This window comes from Anastrepha ludens, chromosome 6 (assembly GCF_028408465.1).
Source record: "Anastrepha ludens isolate Willacy chromosome 6, idAnaLude1.1, whole genome shotgun sequence".
Classification (NCBI taxonomy): domain Eukaryota; kingdom Metazoa; phylum Arthropoda; class Insecta; order Diptera; family Tephritidae; genus Anastrepha; species Anastrepha ludens.
Window position 1 is genome coordinate 117,858,178 of NC_071502.1, and position 14,567 is coordinate 117,872,744.

General features: G+C 38.8%; 1 protein-coding gene across 1 annotated transcript; it reads right to left on the minus strand.

Moving 5' to 3' along the window:
• Positions 1-4,247: 4,247 nt before the first annotated feature.
• Positions 4,248-13,519, minus strand: LOC128867265 (general odorant-binding protein 56d-like). The gene is made up of 3 exons (XM_054108375.1): positions 13,500-13,519; positions 8,202-8,217; positions 4,248-4,616 (listed from the first exon to the last, which is right to left on the minus strand). The coding sequence occupies exons 1-3, from the start codon at positions 13,517-13,519 to the stop codon at positions 4,248-4,250; spliced, it is 405 nt and encodes a 134-aa protein (XP_053964350.1).
• Between the last annotated feature and the right edge of the window lie 1,048 nt (positions 13,520-14,567).

Here is a 14,567-nt window from a genome sequence, read left to right on the forward strand (position 1 = left end):
CGCTCGGCCGCATGTTGCTCAACCTGTCAAAAAATACCTTGGAACGCTTGGCTGGGAAGTGTTACCCCACCCGCCGTATAGTCCAGACATAGCTCCCTCCGATTATCATTTGTTCCGCCATATGAGTCTCGATTTGGCGGACCAGCGGTTCTCCTCGTACGAGGCTACCAAAATATGGGTTGAGTCATGGATAGCCAAGCAGCGGCCAGAATTTTGGAGAAACGGCATCCGGAAATTGCCCGAAAGATGGGCGAAAGTTGTAGCTAGCGATGGCCAATACTTCGAAAAAAATATTTTGTACCGTTTTTTCACAATAAAGCCCCAAATCTTCGAAAAACACCTTTAAAACTATTTCAACCTCCTACAATATTTTGTTTATGCGATTTTATTTATATTAATTATTTCAGATTCATGCGGTCTATGGAACGTATCTATAGTAATAATATGGGACTAGTGCCCTTTTTTATGCGATTTTATTACATTATTTCAGATTTATGCGGTTTTAGCATTTGAAACGTATCTATAGTTTTACTATATTATAAAACTGGTAGCTTTTTTTATGCTGTTTCTTGCGGAACGTATCTACCGCATAAAAACAGAATCTACTGTATTTTAGGGATCAAAATAAAAAACTTGCCGAAGGAACCATACCTCTAAAACGAATTTTGATTTCCCCCAATTTGGGTCGAACGAAAAATCCTACTTTGACCCATTTAGAGTGCTCCAATCGAGTCCAAATGTATGACCGACCCCCACTAACTTTGGACGGCCGATCCACCCATGCCAGTGGCATACCCCCCGGAACTCCCCAGGGGGGTTCCCCATACAATCATTTCAAAATATCACCATTTTTGGCCTGTACATGAGAAAAGAAACTAAAAAGTTCGACCCAAATTGGGGGACATCAGAATTCGTTTTAGAGGTATGGTTCCTTCGGCAAGTTTCTTATTTTGATCCCTAGAATATGATTTTCACAGAGCAATGGGCGATTTTTTTGCCTCCCCACAAATCGACCCGCCCTAATATAGGTATATATAATTTATTAGTTTTGAGGCTTAGAAATAGAATACCCAGGAGGCAAAAATCAACATTTCCTAAATCTGCTCTTCTTTGCTTTTCATCGAGGTTAAAAGGTGCCGAAGCAACCCGGAACACTTGCGACGTGTGTGGAGAAGGTGCAATAGGTGAGTCTGCGCGGCACAGAAATGTTTTGAAAAGTTCAAAAACGGCGATTTCGACGTCGATAACACGCCCTGCAGCAGAAGGCCTTCTGAATTCAATGAAGAACGTCCCAAACCACTTTTGAGGGAAAACGGTCCCCAACAAGTAGTAAATTGGTGGAAAAAATGAGCTGCGATCATAAAACTGTTCTCAATCATATTCAGTCAATGGGATTTACCAAAAAATTGGGAGCCTGGGCGCTTCACAAGCTCAATGAAAAAAAAAACGAAGAAAGTCGCCTTCAAAGTGCTTCTCAGTATCTCGCCCCACATCGAGCAACACGCGGTCTAAAACAGCGCTTTTTGCACCGAATCGTCACGGGAGACGAGAAATGGTGCCTGTACATCAATATGAAGCAAAAAAGGAGTGGGTGGCTGCAGAAGACCCACCAACTGAACGAGGACAAAACGAACTACCTCCTGTCATCAAATACACAGTCGATGCACTCGCGTATAGGCATCCACGCCACGGTTGACAGTTATGACTTTGAGGAAGTAAAAGACTACGTTTATTTAGGAACCAGCTTTAGCACCTATAACAATGTCAGCCTTGAGATCCAACGTAGAATATCTTTTGCCAACAAACGCTACTTTGGACTAAGTAGGCAAATGAGTAGTAAAGTCCTCTCTCGACGAACTAAACTAACACTCTACAAGGCTCTCATCATGCCCGTCCTAACGTATGGCGCAGAAGCTTGGACGATGACAACATCCAATGAAGCGACAATTGGAGTGTTGGAGAGAAAGATTCTGCGTAAGATTTTTAGACCTTTGCACGTTGGCAACGGCGAATATCGCAGGCGATGGAACGGTGAGCTGTATGAGGTTTACGACGACATAGACATAGCGCAGCGAATATAGATCCAGCGGCTACGTTGGCTGGGTCATGTCGTCCGAATGGATACAAACACTTCGGCTCTGAAATTATTCGATGCGGTACCAGCTGGTGGTAACAGAGGAAGAGGAAGGCCCCCTCTGCGTTGGAAAGATCAGGTGTAGAAGAACTTGGCTTCACTTGGTGTGTCCAACTGGCGCCGCTTAGCACGAGAAAGAAACGCGCCAAAGCCGAGAGTCAAGCCGGATCTTCATCCAAAGAAGATCATGCTTGTGTTAGGTGGGACTGGGCGGGCGTGGTGCTCTAGGAAATGCTCGAAAAGAATCGGTGAAAGGTCAACAGAGAGTTCTACATTGCCCATCTACTCAACCATTTGGAGCACTGAATAGTTGCTATAACATCTGGAAATGTTCACCACCTGTATTCCTTAAATTTATCTTATACTACTTCCTACTAAATTCTCTTTTCAAAGACATTTAAATTACAGCATTACAAAGTCATATTCTGTCCTTGCTTTTACTAGACGTTTTGGGACGGACTTTGTTGGTCCATATACTCTTAAGCAATTATATACCTCTCGGGTGCGTTCGGAGCAGGCCATTACTATGTTTGTTATATTAGTAGGTTTCAGTTTGCCCAAATAGCCTTTGTCCATTATGCTTTGTGTGCTTTGCATTTCAATGATCGAATTTCCTCCTATAAAAGACGGCGCTTGCTCATTTATCTAATAACACTAAATATAATATTAAAGGGACTATCCTCGCCCTAACTTTCGTTTTCCATTTGATAAGTGGGGCGATTGACTCCTCACCGCTACTTGTGTAAATTAATTTGAATATTCCTTAGCGAAGCTTACGAAGTCATAATATTTTCTGGTTAGGGATCTGTAGAACTAATTGTGCTTCGAATGCTGCGATTTCTAGGACTTTGAGGGGATTTAATTCGATTCTTTACTGATGAGCAGTTGATCAAAATATTTTGAGAAGTGCAGTCAATTTGTTTTTCAGTGGCGAATATTAATGGTATTTTTTAGCAAGTGATTATTTTTAGAGTGTGAAAGTTCAGATAGAATTATTAAACTATTCTGCTTTTTTAATGCGGTAAGAAACTCTTTTTAAATTATTTAAACAAAAGTTTGTAAGTAGCCCACATTAAACCCTTAATATTTTTCTAATTCTCGTTAATTTTCCTGTTTTGTATTTCCCAATTATACATATTTAGACATGCCAAATATGGAGAAATAAGGAAATTGGACCCTGGTATGATGAAAAACGCCATTGTAGCTGTTAGGAATGAGAAGATGGGCACACTTTTTGTATCAAAGACTTCTGATGTGCCGCGTTTTACATTGTAAAGAATGGCAAGGAGTAATGCATCGCCTAGCCTGCTTTTAAAAATCCTACTTGGACGTAAGCCAATACGAAGCCACAGAATAAAGACCTTGTAAAATATACATTAGAAGTGGAATCAGGACTTTGCGGCCTCACAAGACTCGATATTCGTTCCCTAGCGTTTCAATTGACGGAATTGCCAAAGTGCCAAACAAATTATCGGTCTTTAAGCAATTTGCTAGGAAAGGTTGGCTGCATGGATTCCTACGCAGGCACAAAAAATGAGCTTAGTTTTCGCTCCCCAACGGGAACGGCTTTTAATAGAGCAAAAGAAAAATGTAAAGAGTTTTTTACTTGAGCAAGAGTATGAGAAACAGAAATTGCCACCATCTGCTATAAAGAATGTGGATTTATATTTATCTAATGTTAATATTTTTTTTTTCAGATAGTCAACCAAGAAAGTTATTAATTAAAATTTAAAAAAAATTTATAAATAAATCCATTGACTTATTATTAACTCTTACAACTGTTTTTGGTGATTTTATATAGTAGCTCACTTTACCCGAATACCCTGGGCCACATTACCCACCATTTTTCTTTTCATCAACTTTTAAGGTGGTTTCAGTTTTTCTATATTATCAGACGAAAACGATTATATTAAGGTATATGCCATAAAATGTAAAGAGAATTCAGTATCTGTTAGAAAGAAAAAAAGATCGCTTTTTCATTACGATTATTTTGACTGAAATTAATACTTTACTCTACTATTTTTTTATCAATTTATTTTTATTTAAAATTAATGTTATTTTTATTTCAAATTTAAGTATATAAATTTTACTGTTTAAAAGGTGCTATTTTTGCTTATTGGAAAACTTTCAATTCCGCTTTAACGAAACACGACACAATCTGACTGGCTGTGTCACAGGCATCGGCCCCTTTCATCTGATTACATTTTTTTATTACATCCTTGACAGACTCCTCATTCGATTGCTTGTCCTTGGAATTATCCATAATAAATTTGGTGGCCAATACCTCATCCAGCATATTATTTTTATAGAAACCAAACTTTTCGATTGTACACTTGACGAAACACTTAAAGTTGTGTGTGGAATCAGCGGCATCCAATTTATTAGCCATGTACTGACCTAATTCTTTTTCGGACACGTTGTTCTCTTTGCGGCAGTTATTGAGCATTTTCAGCGTAGCTGCATCTATGATTGCCGGCTTAGCCTGAAAGAGGTGAAAATGCATTTTTTTTATTGGAGAGGATGTTGTTTTTTCGCTTTTCTTTAACATACCTGCACTGCCACCAAGAGCGAAGATATCAGGCACAGTAAAATAGCTTTCATGTTGCGACTGAATTGAATTCATTAATATCAGAAAAACGCAAGCTTCGGCGCATATGGCAAAGCACCAGAAACAGAAACGACAAAAAAAAACTAAATAAGCTCACAAAACAATTAAAAAACACTATAAGAGACGCAAAAAATTCAGAACTGCATGAATACTTATCCAACTTGTCACCCACGGAAGCTACTGACTACTCACTCTGGAAGGCAACGAAAAAGATCTCACAACCAACGCCTCACAACGCAGCGATAAAAACATGTAGTGGAGATTGGGCAAAAACTGATAAACAAAAAGCAATAGAGTTTGCCAAACACCTATCAAATGTTTTCCAACCATTTCCGAGTCAAAGTGTGGAGGTAGACTCAGAAGTTAACGAATTTCTCTCAGCTCCGTTTCAAATGGATTTTCCGACTGTACGATTTACCTGGAAAGAAGTTAGATACGCAGCAACCAAAACTCTCAAAACCAAAAAGGCGCCAGGTTACGATCTAATAACTAGTAAGGTTTTAAAAGAACTGCCCAAATGTGGATACAAATTCCTCACCATTATATTTAACGCGATGATAAAACAAGAGTATTTCCCAACTCAATGGAAAGTTGCTGAAATCATCCTTATACAAAAGCCAGGGAAGACCCCGAGCGTGGTATCCAATTACAGGCCAATAAGTCTATTGCCTGTTGCCTCCAAGCTCTTCGAAAAGCTGCTTTTAAAAAGGATAAATCCAATAATTGCGCAAAGAAATCTCATTCCCGCCCACCAATTTGGTTTTCGTAAGTATCACTCCACCATAGAGCAAGTTAATTGTGTGTATGATTTCGCTAGACAAGCACATGAGAGGCGGCAATTCTGTACAGCGGCATTTTTAGATATAACGCAAGCCTTCGATAAAGTCTGGCATGAAGGCCTGCTATACAAGCTTAAGCAGGGCTTACCGCACAACTGTTATATGCTCATAAAATCGTATTTGCAAAATAGACATTTTCTTGTTAAAGTAAACAACGAAACCACTAACCTTCACGCAACCAGAGCAGGTGTACCACAAGGAAGTGTTCTAGGCCCCGTCTTGTACACTTTGTTCACGGCAGATCTTCCACTATCAAAGAACACATATACAGCCACGTATGCAGATGATACAGTCGTCATGGCCAGGAGTACCCTTCCCTCAATTGCTTCTGATTACCTACAAGAAAACCTTAACAGTGTTAGCGGCTGGATGAAAAAATGGCGCATAAAAGCTAACGAAAGCAAATCGACGCAGATAACATTCACTCTTCGAAATGGCTCGTGTCCTGCCGTATCTCTTAACAGCGTTCCAATACCACAAACAGATAATGCCAAATATTTAGGTATTCTATTAGACCGGCGTCTTACTTGGCGATCGCATATATTTTTAAAGCGAAAGCAACTTGGACTGAAATTGCGATCACTACACTGGTTAATCGGCTACAATTCAGCACTTACACTAGACAATAAGGTGCTTATCTACAAAGCTATTCTGAAACCGATATGGACGTATGGCGTTCAATTATGGGGCTCAGCAGCAAAATCAAATCTAGAAATCATGCAAAGATTTCAGTCAAAGGTGCTCCGCATGTGTGCCAATGCGCCATGGTTTGTACGAAACGAGATATTGCACCGTGACCTAAAAGTTACGACAGTTTTCGAAGAAATAAACAACCTCAGCCAGAGATACAACAACCGACTTGCCACTCATCCGAATAATCGAGCAAATAACCTTTCCAAGATAAGCTACTCCTCAAGATTAAAAAAATGTCAGCCTAACGATTTAATGCAAAGATTTAAACCGTAATATACGTAAATGCAAAAGTTGTAAAATTGTATAATATATGTATATGTTATATGTTGCTCATTATTAAGTAACGAATTCCACTGGGAATTCTTACTCTAAGCTATTCTTATTTAAATTGTAGGTAAAAATAGTACTTATTGTTATTGTTATGACAGATTGTATGGAATAAATGGAGTTCGAAAAAAAAAAAAAAAAAAATTGAGGGCGGTGTACTTTTGAGGCATTTTTATACTAAAGTTTGGAAGTTGTAAAAAGTCTACAAGTTATGTAAACAAATTATGAGTGACCAATTTTGTAATAACTTAATTCATTCGATTATAAAGTAAAAAAACCTGTTTTATACTATCGTTGTTAGATAATTAATTTTTACCAAATATAATTTTAAAACATTATTATTGACCAGACTGGTATGTAATGTGAGATTGACGATTACAGTGGGGTACACAAAATTTGGATAGATAGGCGGCCTGTTTTTTTGTGATGAATTCTGGATTTGACGAGATATCAATAATGCATTTTTTAATAGACAAAAACCGGGGTGAATGATATGAAGTGTTACCTATTCAAAACACCATAACTTTTTTGTGTCAAATTATTTTTTATTGATTTCAAAGACAAAATTGTTCAAAAATGATTACAATTTTAACATATATTCACTTTAGCTCGATATGACCACCTTTAGCCTTGATTATAGCCTTCAAACGGTCAAAAAATGAGTTGCATGCTGCACGAATGTGATTTTGAGGTATTTTGGCCCATTCTCGTATAATCCCTTTTTTCAGCGCATCCATACTGGCATATTTTTTAGTCTTCACCTTGCCCTCCAAAATGGACCAGATGGAATAGTCCATCGGATTTGCGTCTGGCAAATTCGAAAGCCATTGTGTGGACGAAATGAAGTGTGGAACATGATTTTCTAACTATTCTCGGTTCACACGAGCTTTATGAGACGGTGCCGAGTCCTGTTGGAACGTCCATGGTCTACGACCGAAATGTTTGCATGTCCACGGTTCTAAAGCAGCTTTTAAAACATTTTCCCGATAATAAGTCGCATTCGCTTTGACACCAGGATCGATAAAAACGATTGGAGAGCGTCCATCAGCGGTCACTGCGGCCCAAACCATTACTTGCGATGGTAAATTGCTTCGAGTGGCCATACGTAGGCTCAAATTCTCGTATGAGTCTCGTATCGGTCAAGTAAACACGATCGTTTTTAGTGTTTATGAACTGCTCAATTGGGAATTTTTTTTCATCACAAAACATAATGTTAGGAAATTCCCACGTTCGTGCAAGCGCAAAAACTCCTTTGCTCTTTCGCACCGAACTTTTTTTTGATGGGGTGAAAGATCGTGTGTTTTTTGGAACTTGTAAACCTTGCCCTTGAGTTCACTTTTAAATATGCGTCGAATGCTGTCTTGCGATATTTTCAGTTCTTTGGCCATTTTTCTTCCACTTCGACGTTGATTTCGTTCAAGTCGTGCCTTCACTTTCCGAACCATTTCTGGCATTGTTGCGGTTTTTTTGGTCCACCTCCATAGCGTTTTGCAATGCTACCAGTATCATTGTAACATTTTGTAGTGCGATACACAAACATTTTATTCACTTTGAGGTGACTGAGCTCACGAAAAATGGCTGGTTGTGATTTTCCAGCCAAATATACCGCAATCACACTTTTACGTTTGAATTCCATCACAAAAAAAAAATTCACCAACTGAGATGCAAATGCTTTTGATGGCTTATAAACAATATGTAACAATTGTGACGTTGATTTCATGAGCTGTTTTACAGATACAAGCAGTGTGAAGTTGGTAACACTTCATACCGTTCACCCCGGTGATACCCTTACAATTTCTAGTTCGTTCTTTGTTTTTTACTATTTCGCTCGCAATAATTTTGGTAAATAACTGCGCCATTGATCCTAGTGGGCTGATACCCTTATAGTTTTCAGCTTTCTTTTCTCCATTTTTAAAGACTCGAATTACTACACTAAGTTTCCATTGGGCTGGTACTTTTCGGTTTTGAACTTTGAATTTTATTTAAATATTTGAATAATAATAACAATGAGAGTAATAGCATTCAGTTATTAAAATTGTAAAAATACAATAACACAAAAGAGTGAATTTTTCGGATGTTTAAATGGCTGGAATGGCAATAGCGACAAAGGAGAAGCAGAGCTCAAACCAAATATTTGTACAAATAAACATTAAAATAATGTACGAAAAGACCTTTCAAAACCATATTTCCGAAATACTCAAAGCAGAAATAGTCATTTTTAATCCGTTAATCGATTTAGCATTTGTTGTATAGTTCAACTCTACATTCCCTGATTTTGTCTACTCACTCTCTGCTCATTGCTCATTCCACTAACAATCTGCCAAAGCAATTGAAATACCACTTTGAATGGCCACATCTCTGTTTACGTATTTTGACTAAAGCCCAACAACAAATGAATACTTCCATTGAAATATGAGCAGGTAAATAAATTTCAAATATTGGAGTTTTAAAAATAACAATTTTTAAAACCAAATAGACTCACCACTATTCAAAGCGAAATATGTCTGTAATTTCTCAGTAAATGACCAACAAACAATAAAATAAAAGACTGCTTTGTTGTTGCTAAAGATTTACGTTTGTCCATGTGTGAGTGAATTTGAAAAGGCGAGAGTAAAAGAAAAATCGATTTAAACCACAATGCGGCAAAGGCACACGTCACTTTTAATTTGTTAAAGATCAGTGAGGGAGCGAGCGACTAGGAAAAAATGAAAAGCTGATGGAAAATAGGAAATCATATTAACAAAATAACAATAAGAGAAGCAGCAAATTGTAAAAGGATGTGGGCGCATACTCAGCTGGCGCAAATGACGCACAACCACAGATTGTTCGGTAATGAGTGTGTGTGTGTGTGCACGCGCTGTAATGCATTGCATTGTGTGCAAGTATTGGCATTTTGTGATGTGGTCATGCGACGCTTACCTGAGTTCTGTGGGCTGCGTCCTGACTCCAAATTTTGTTGGCTCAAAAACACAGCTGGAGTTCACACCAACAGCAACACCAACTCTGCGCTATTGATCACATGATGACGTTGCAACAGACGCATTTTTGTGGTTTGTGGAAAGTGTGAGAATTGGAGTTGCTCTGCAAGGCTAGCAAACCCAACGAAATTTATTTTTGAATTTTTGTAAATAATTGTTTTTTTGTGAAAAATAGGCGTCAGCAAATTCAGCAGCAGGGTAGCGAATGAGGGGAAATAATCACAGCGGGAGTGCATATATGATTTTACAATTATTAATTTCTTTACTATGGCCAACAGCTGTGATAGAGAAAATACGCGTTGATTTTGCAGATTTTTGGGGAGAGAAAGTGATAGGTTTCGGAAAGGAATTAAATGATCGCAAACAAATATAAGTGATGAGGTATCTATGCAAAGGAAAACGAAGAAGATAGATAGATACGAGTGTGAGGTTTACGAGTCGAGCATAAGGTTGGCACAGTAAACTCTGCTACTCCTAATACTTCATTCAAACCCAGCTCACTTAAGAAATCAAAGATGATATTGAGTAGGATTGAGTGCTTGGGTATTTCTTTCCTCAATGTCAGATCGAGACGATTTCTTCTTTTGCTCGGAATGGCATCACATTCTGGGAGCAGGTCAATACTGTCACTCGGACGACTCGGAAGAGTCGTTTTGCGAAGAAGCGATAAAACTTGTTAGAGCATAACCCCAGCCTAAGCAGATGGCCTCGGTATCAGTAAAGCCACGTAAGAACAGCTGTAAGGGGGAACAACGGGAACAACTGAAAAGTTGTTAGACCTTTGCATTTAAAGCCTCACAGTCTGATGCTAGTTTGAGTCCCGTAGTATTTTTTCTCCTCTTCCGACCTCTTTTTCTCTATGATATGATGTTGCACTACCAGGAAGAAAAATTAACAATTTATCCTATTTACCTTGGCCGCCATTGCTGAATGCGTGTTTTTTATTTTTGTTTTTTTTTTTTTGGTAGGGTTCGAAATGCCTTCCCACTTACAGCGAGCGTTGTCTACTACGCCGAGTATGGTCACTAAAACAATCCCTCTTCTCAATCCGGGAAGACACCCTTTCCGGGAATACTTTATGTATTACTTCGGGAGGGCCCAGAACGGCAACCATAAAGGACCAATTCTATTCCCCACGTCTGGGTCCACCATAGCCAGCTTGCATGCTACAGGCTCGTTTTCTTGTGCCTCTATCTGTGCGTCTTCGCTTAGTTGCACTGTGTCGAGGTCTATATGTTTTTTTCGTAGTATGTTCTCGATGTATTTGTTTACCAGGTATTTCTTTTACTGATTATGTTGCTCGGCGCGATGTCGCCAATCTGTTTCCTCAGAACATCTCTTTCCGCGAGCCAGCTGTCACAACAAAACTATAGCTGAAGGGGCAGTGTCCGGCCTCGAAAATCGCTGTGCGCGTGAAACACCAAACTGATAAAAGAGATTTTTTCTAAAAGCGGATGCCTCTCGGCATGCAATATCACGTCTAGCAAGCGTCCACGCTCCTTCTAATATTTTTAGTTTGTCCGACCAACAAATCTCGTTTGATTACCACTAGCGACATGGGAAGTGTTTTCATCAAGGAATAAGACACTTAATTGTTTCCCATACCAACTTGCATTTTGAAGCATAAAACACTTTAGATTTTCGAAATATTTTTAATATGTGCCAAGGCTGGAAATTTACATAAAATGTGTCTAGACGTCTTGCCTTCCACCGGACATATTCGATATCATTTCTTATTTGACAGGCTCATCTTCTGTCGATTAGGGCACACGGTTTGCCCCATCAGATTTTGAGGTTATCAGAAAATCAGCCTGAAACACTGTACAGCGAATCGCGATAGAGAGTTTAGTACCAGGTCCGTTTATACCTCCTCTCTTATTCATCAATCATTTGAACTCAGTTTCTTCAACCTTCTTCAAAGGTTTTCTTTAGCCATTGAACCCGAAATCCAGCACTTTCCAACCCAGAATTTTATTCCCAGAATTCCTATTTTTCTCATATCTTCCTATAATTTACCATTAGATATTCGCAATTGCAGCTCCAACGCTCCGACTATCAAAATATTCGATGCGGTACCAGCTGGTGGTAGCAGAGGAAGGCCTCCTCTGCGTTGGAAAGATCAACTGGAAAAGGATTTGGCTTCACTTGGTGTTTCCAACTGGCGCCCGTTAGCATGAAACGACTGCTGCGCTTTATTAAGCTCGACTAAAATAGCTTAATTGGTTATCACGCCAATCAAGAGAGCTCGTCACATCTATGGCTCTAATACTTGCATAAAGGTGAGTAGAGAAAAATAAATTCTGAAATAGGCTCAGTCGCAAATTCTCGTTCATCCTGTGACCGAGAGGCAAGCTAACCTCAGAAGTTTACTTAGCCCAAGTATTCGGATACTTCTTGAAGTATGCGGACTTCAACTTAAGAGGACCTATTGATTTATGATTGTCTTGTTAAGCCATCATATCAGCTTTGAGTTCATCCTTCATGTGCTGGAAAACAAGTGTTCTAGGGTTTTACTTATAGTTTCGAAATAGTAGGAACTCAAACTGAGTTTCTTACCAAGAAATGTGACCAGTCATTTGACTTATTCGGTGTTATCAAGCACTCTCTCGGTGTTCGAATAAATATTCTGTTTGTACTTTCTTATAAACGGAATCAGGATGGACGTTTACAGGTTTATGCTAAGTTTTTCATTGATATAATTGCTGGGGAACGCGCAAAGTGTAGAACTCAACAGGCAGCGATGATAGATTATACCGTAACAGTGATTGACAAATCAGCCGTCAAGCTCAGAGTTCGAGAATTTAATACATTCTAGTAAACTGTTAGCGTATGCTCGCTGGTCATACATGGTCGTTTGTGCTCTCCGCCTCTCTGTCATGAAATATAATATATGCTGGAGAAAAAGCGCTCAGTGAGCCAAGAAGTGCAGATCACTGGTGTAGCCCACGATTGAGTGAACTGTGAAGGTTGTGAATGAATACGTAAGCCTTTATTCGATTCTCGATGAAATGGAGAGTAAGTATCAGCTGTTGAGTTGATGCAATTTTAAATTTTAGGTTACTTTTATTTATTTATCAACAATTTTCTGGCCTTTTTCTCTGCTTGTAAATAAAGCAGATAACCTAACTTTTGAAATTTTGTTAAAAAATCTACTCTCTTTTGACACTCCCTAAAAAGTTTTCTCACAGACCTCATCTACATCCACGTCAAGGAAAAGATATGCTTGTTTTTTTTTCATTTTATTTTATCATTCCTGGGGGTGGCCTATGGTATCGTAATCCCGTTCGCTTAGTTTGGTTTAGAGCTCATTTACTATGAGGGATTGCAGCGGAGATGATGGGATATCGATATCAGGATATTGGTAACCTATTAAGGCTTTTCAGCTGCCGGAAGAGTTGCATTGAAAAGATGTGCTATTTCGAAAATTTCATTACTGTGCTATTGCAGCCTCCAGTGAAATGGCATCTTCCTCTATGGATGATCCACAGATCCACTTGTGATTGATCCACTGGCAGTATAGTCTATAGAAATGTTTTGAGTTTATACTCAATTTATTCGAACTGCATAAATATGGAAATATTTTGAGTTGGTATTAAATTTATTGCAGTTGAAATAAATAACTTGAAGATGCCATTTAACTAATCTGAAAAAAATTATCTTAAATTGAAGAAGAAGCGCCGTAATTATGCCTTCTTTCTCTCGTTGATGTTTTCTCTTAACATTCGCCATTGTGTCAATATGCAACTGATTGCAATTCATTTATTAAACAAAAGCAGCAAGCAAACAAATCCCAGTTGCTGCCGACATGTCAACTCAACAGATGTTAATGAGCTGTGAAACTAATTGAATAGAGTAATTTATTAAAATAAATTGAAAGAAAATGGCGACCGGGAGTAATAAATATGCATACATACATACACACATACATATATACACACATACATATACACAGTTGTTGTATCACCTGCTTGTATTAGTTTATTCGCACTTCAGCTGTGGCAGATAATTTTATCGCTCTTCCTTTGGCACCTAAGCCACCTCCAAACTGGCCAGCCGCCTATCCAGCTAACCACGCACCCACAGCTGACTCAACATCAAAATATGTACAACATTGTGACACACTTTTGCCACAAACAATATTTTGCTGCTTCTGTCATTGCTGCTGTAGATTTTACCATAGCGCAATATCGCCTCATTAGTGTTAGTCTTTTGTCTTCGCAACCACTTGGTATTTACTTATATATTGTGCTTGTTGATGTCGTTGTTGTTGCTTTTGCTGATAATGTAAAAAGCTTCGCTTGAAGCGCGCACTTGCTGTGCTTTTCATTGCCTTCACCGCCTAGTGCTGCCAATTAACAATGAACTTTTGCTTGCAAGACAAAAATAATTGCTATGACCCACAGTCATTGAACTAACGAGGCCGAGGAGGATAGACAAAGGATGAGTGGCATAGCATTCATAGACATGTAAATCAGGTCAAAACAATGAATGCAACTGACAATGAATTACATGCGATAACCCAATGCCCACATTTCACGGACGAGCAATTTACTGCGACTCGGCAAGGAGCATAGAGCGTCAGCGCACTAGTCACTGCCAGCACTCAGCAGCATTGGGAGTCGTTGAGCGCCACAGTTGTCTCATTATTGGTTATTCAGTTTGCAGTAATTCATTAGCAGGTGGTGGGATAAGGCTGTGTGGGTGGGTGGCTTAACCTACTTCCTACACTTTACACCACCTGGCCGCTTGCGTTGCTTCCTTATTCGCTTTCTATTCAACCTATTCAACTAAATGCTCAATGATTTACCTACATTTTTTTAATACTGTCCTGACGAGACGTATAGCTGCAAATTGTGTAGTATCTTTAATAAGCAACAAAAGCCTGTACAGTAGCAAGAAGGTTGCTGCGTGGTTGTAGAGAAGAATTTTTATTTATTTTTTAATAAAAAGTAAACAATTCGTCAGAGTGAATGGAAAAAGGTTGTGGT

Coding starts and splice junctions, on each gene's coding strand:
- LOC128867265 (XM_054108375.1), bottom strand. CDS start 13,519: ATGTGTGTATATATGTATGT.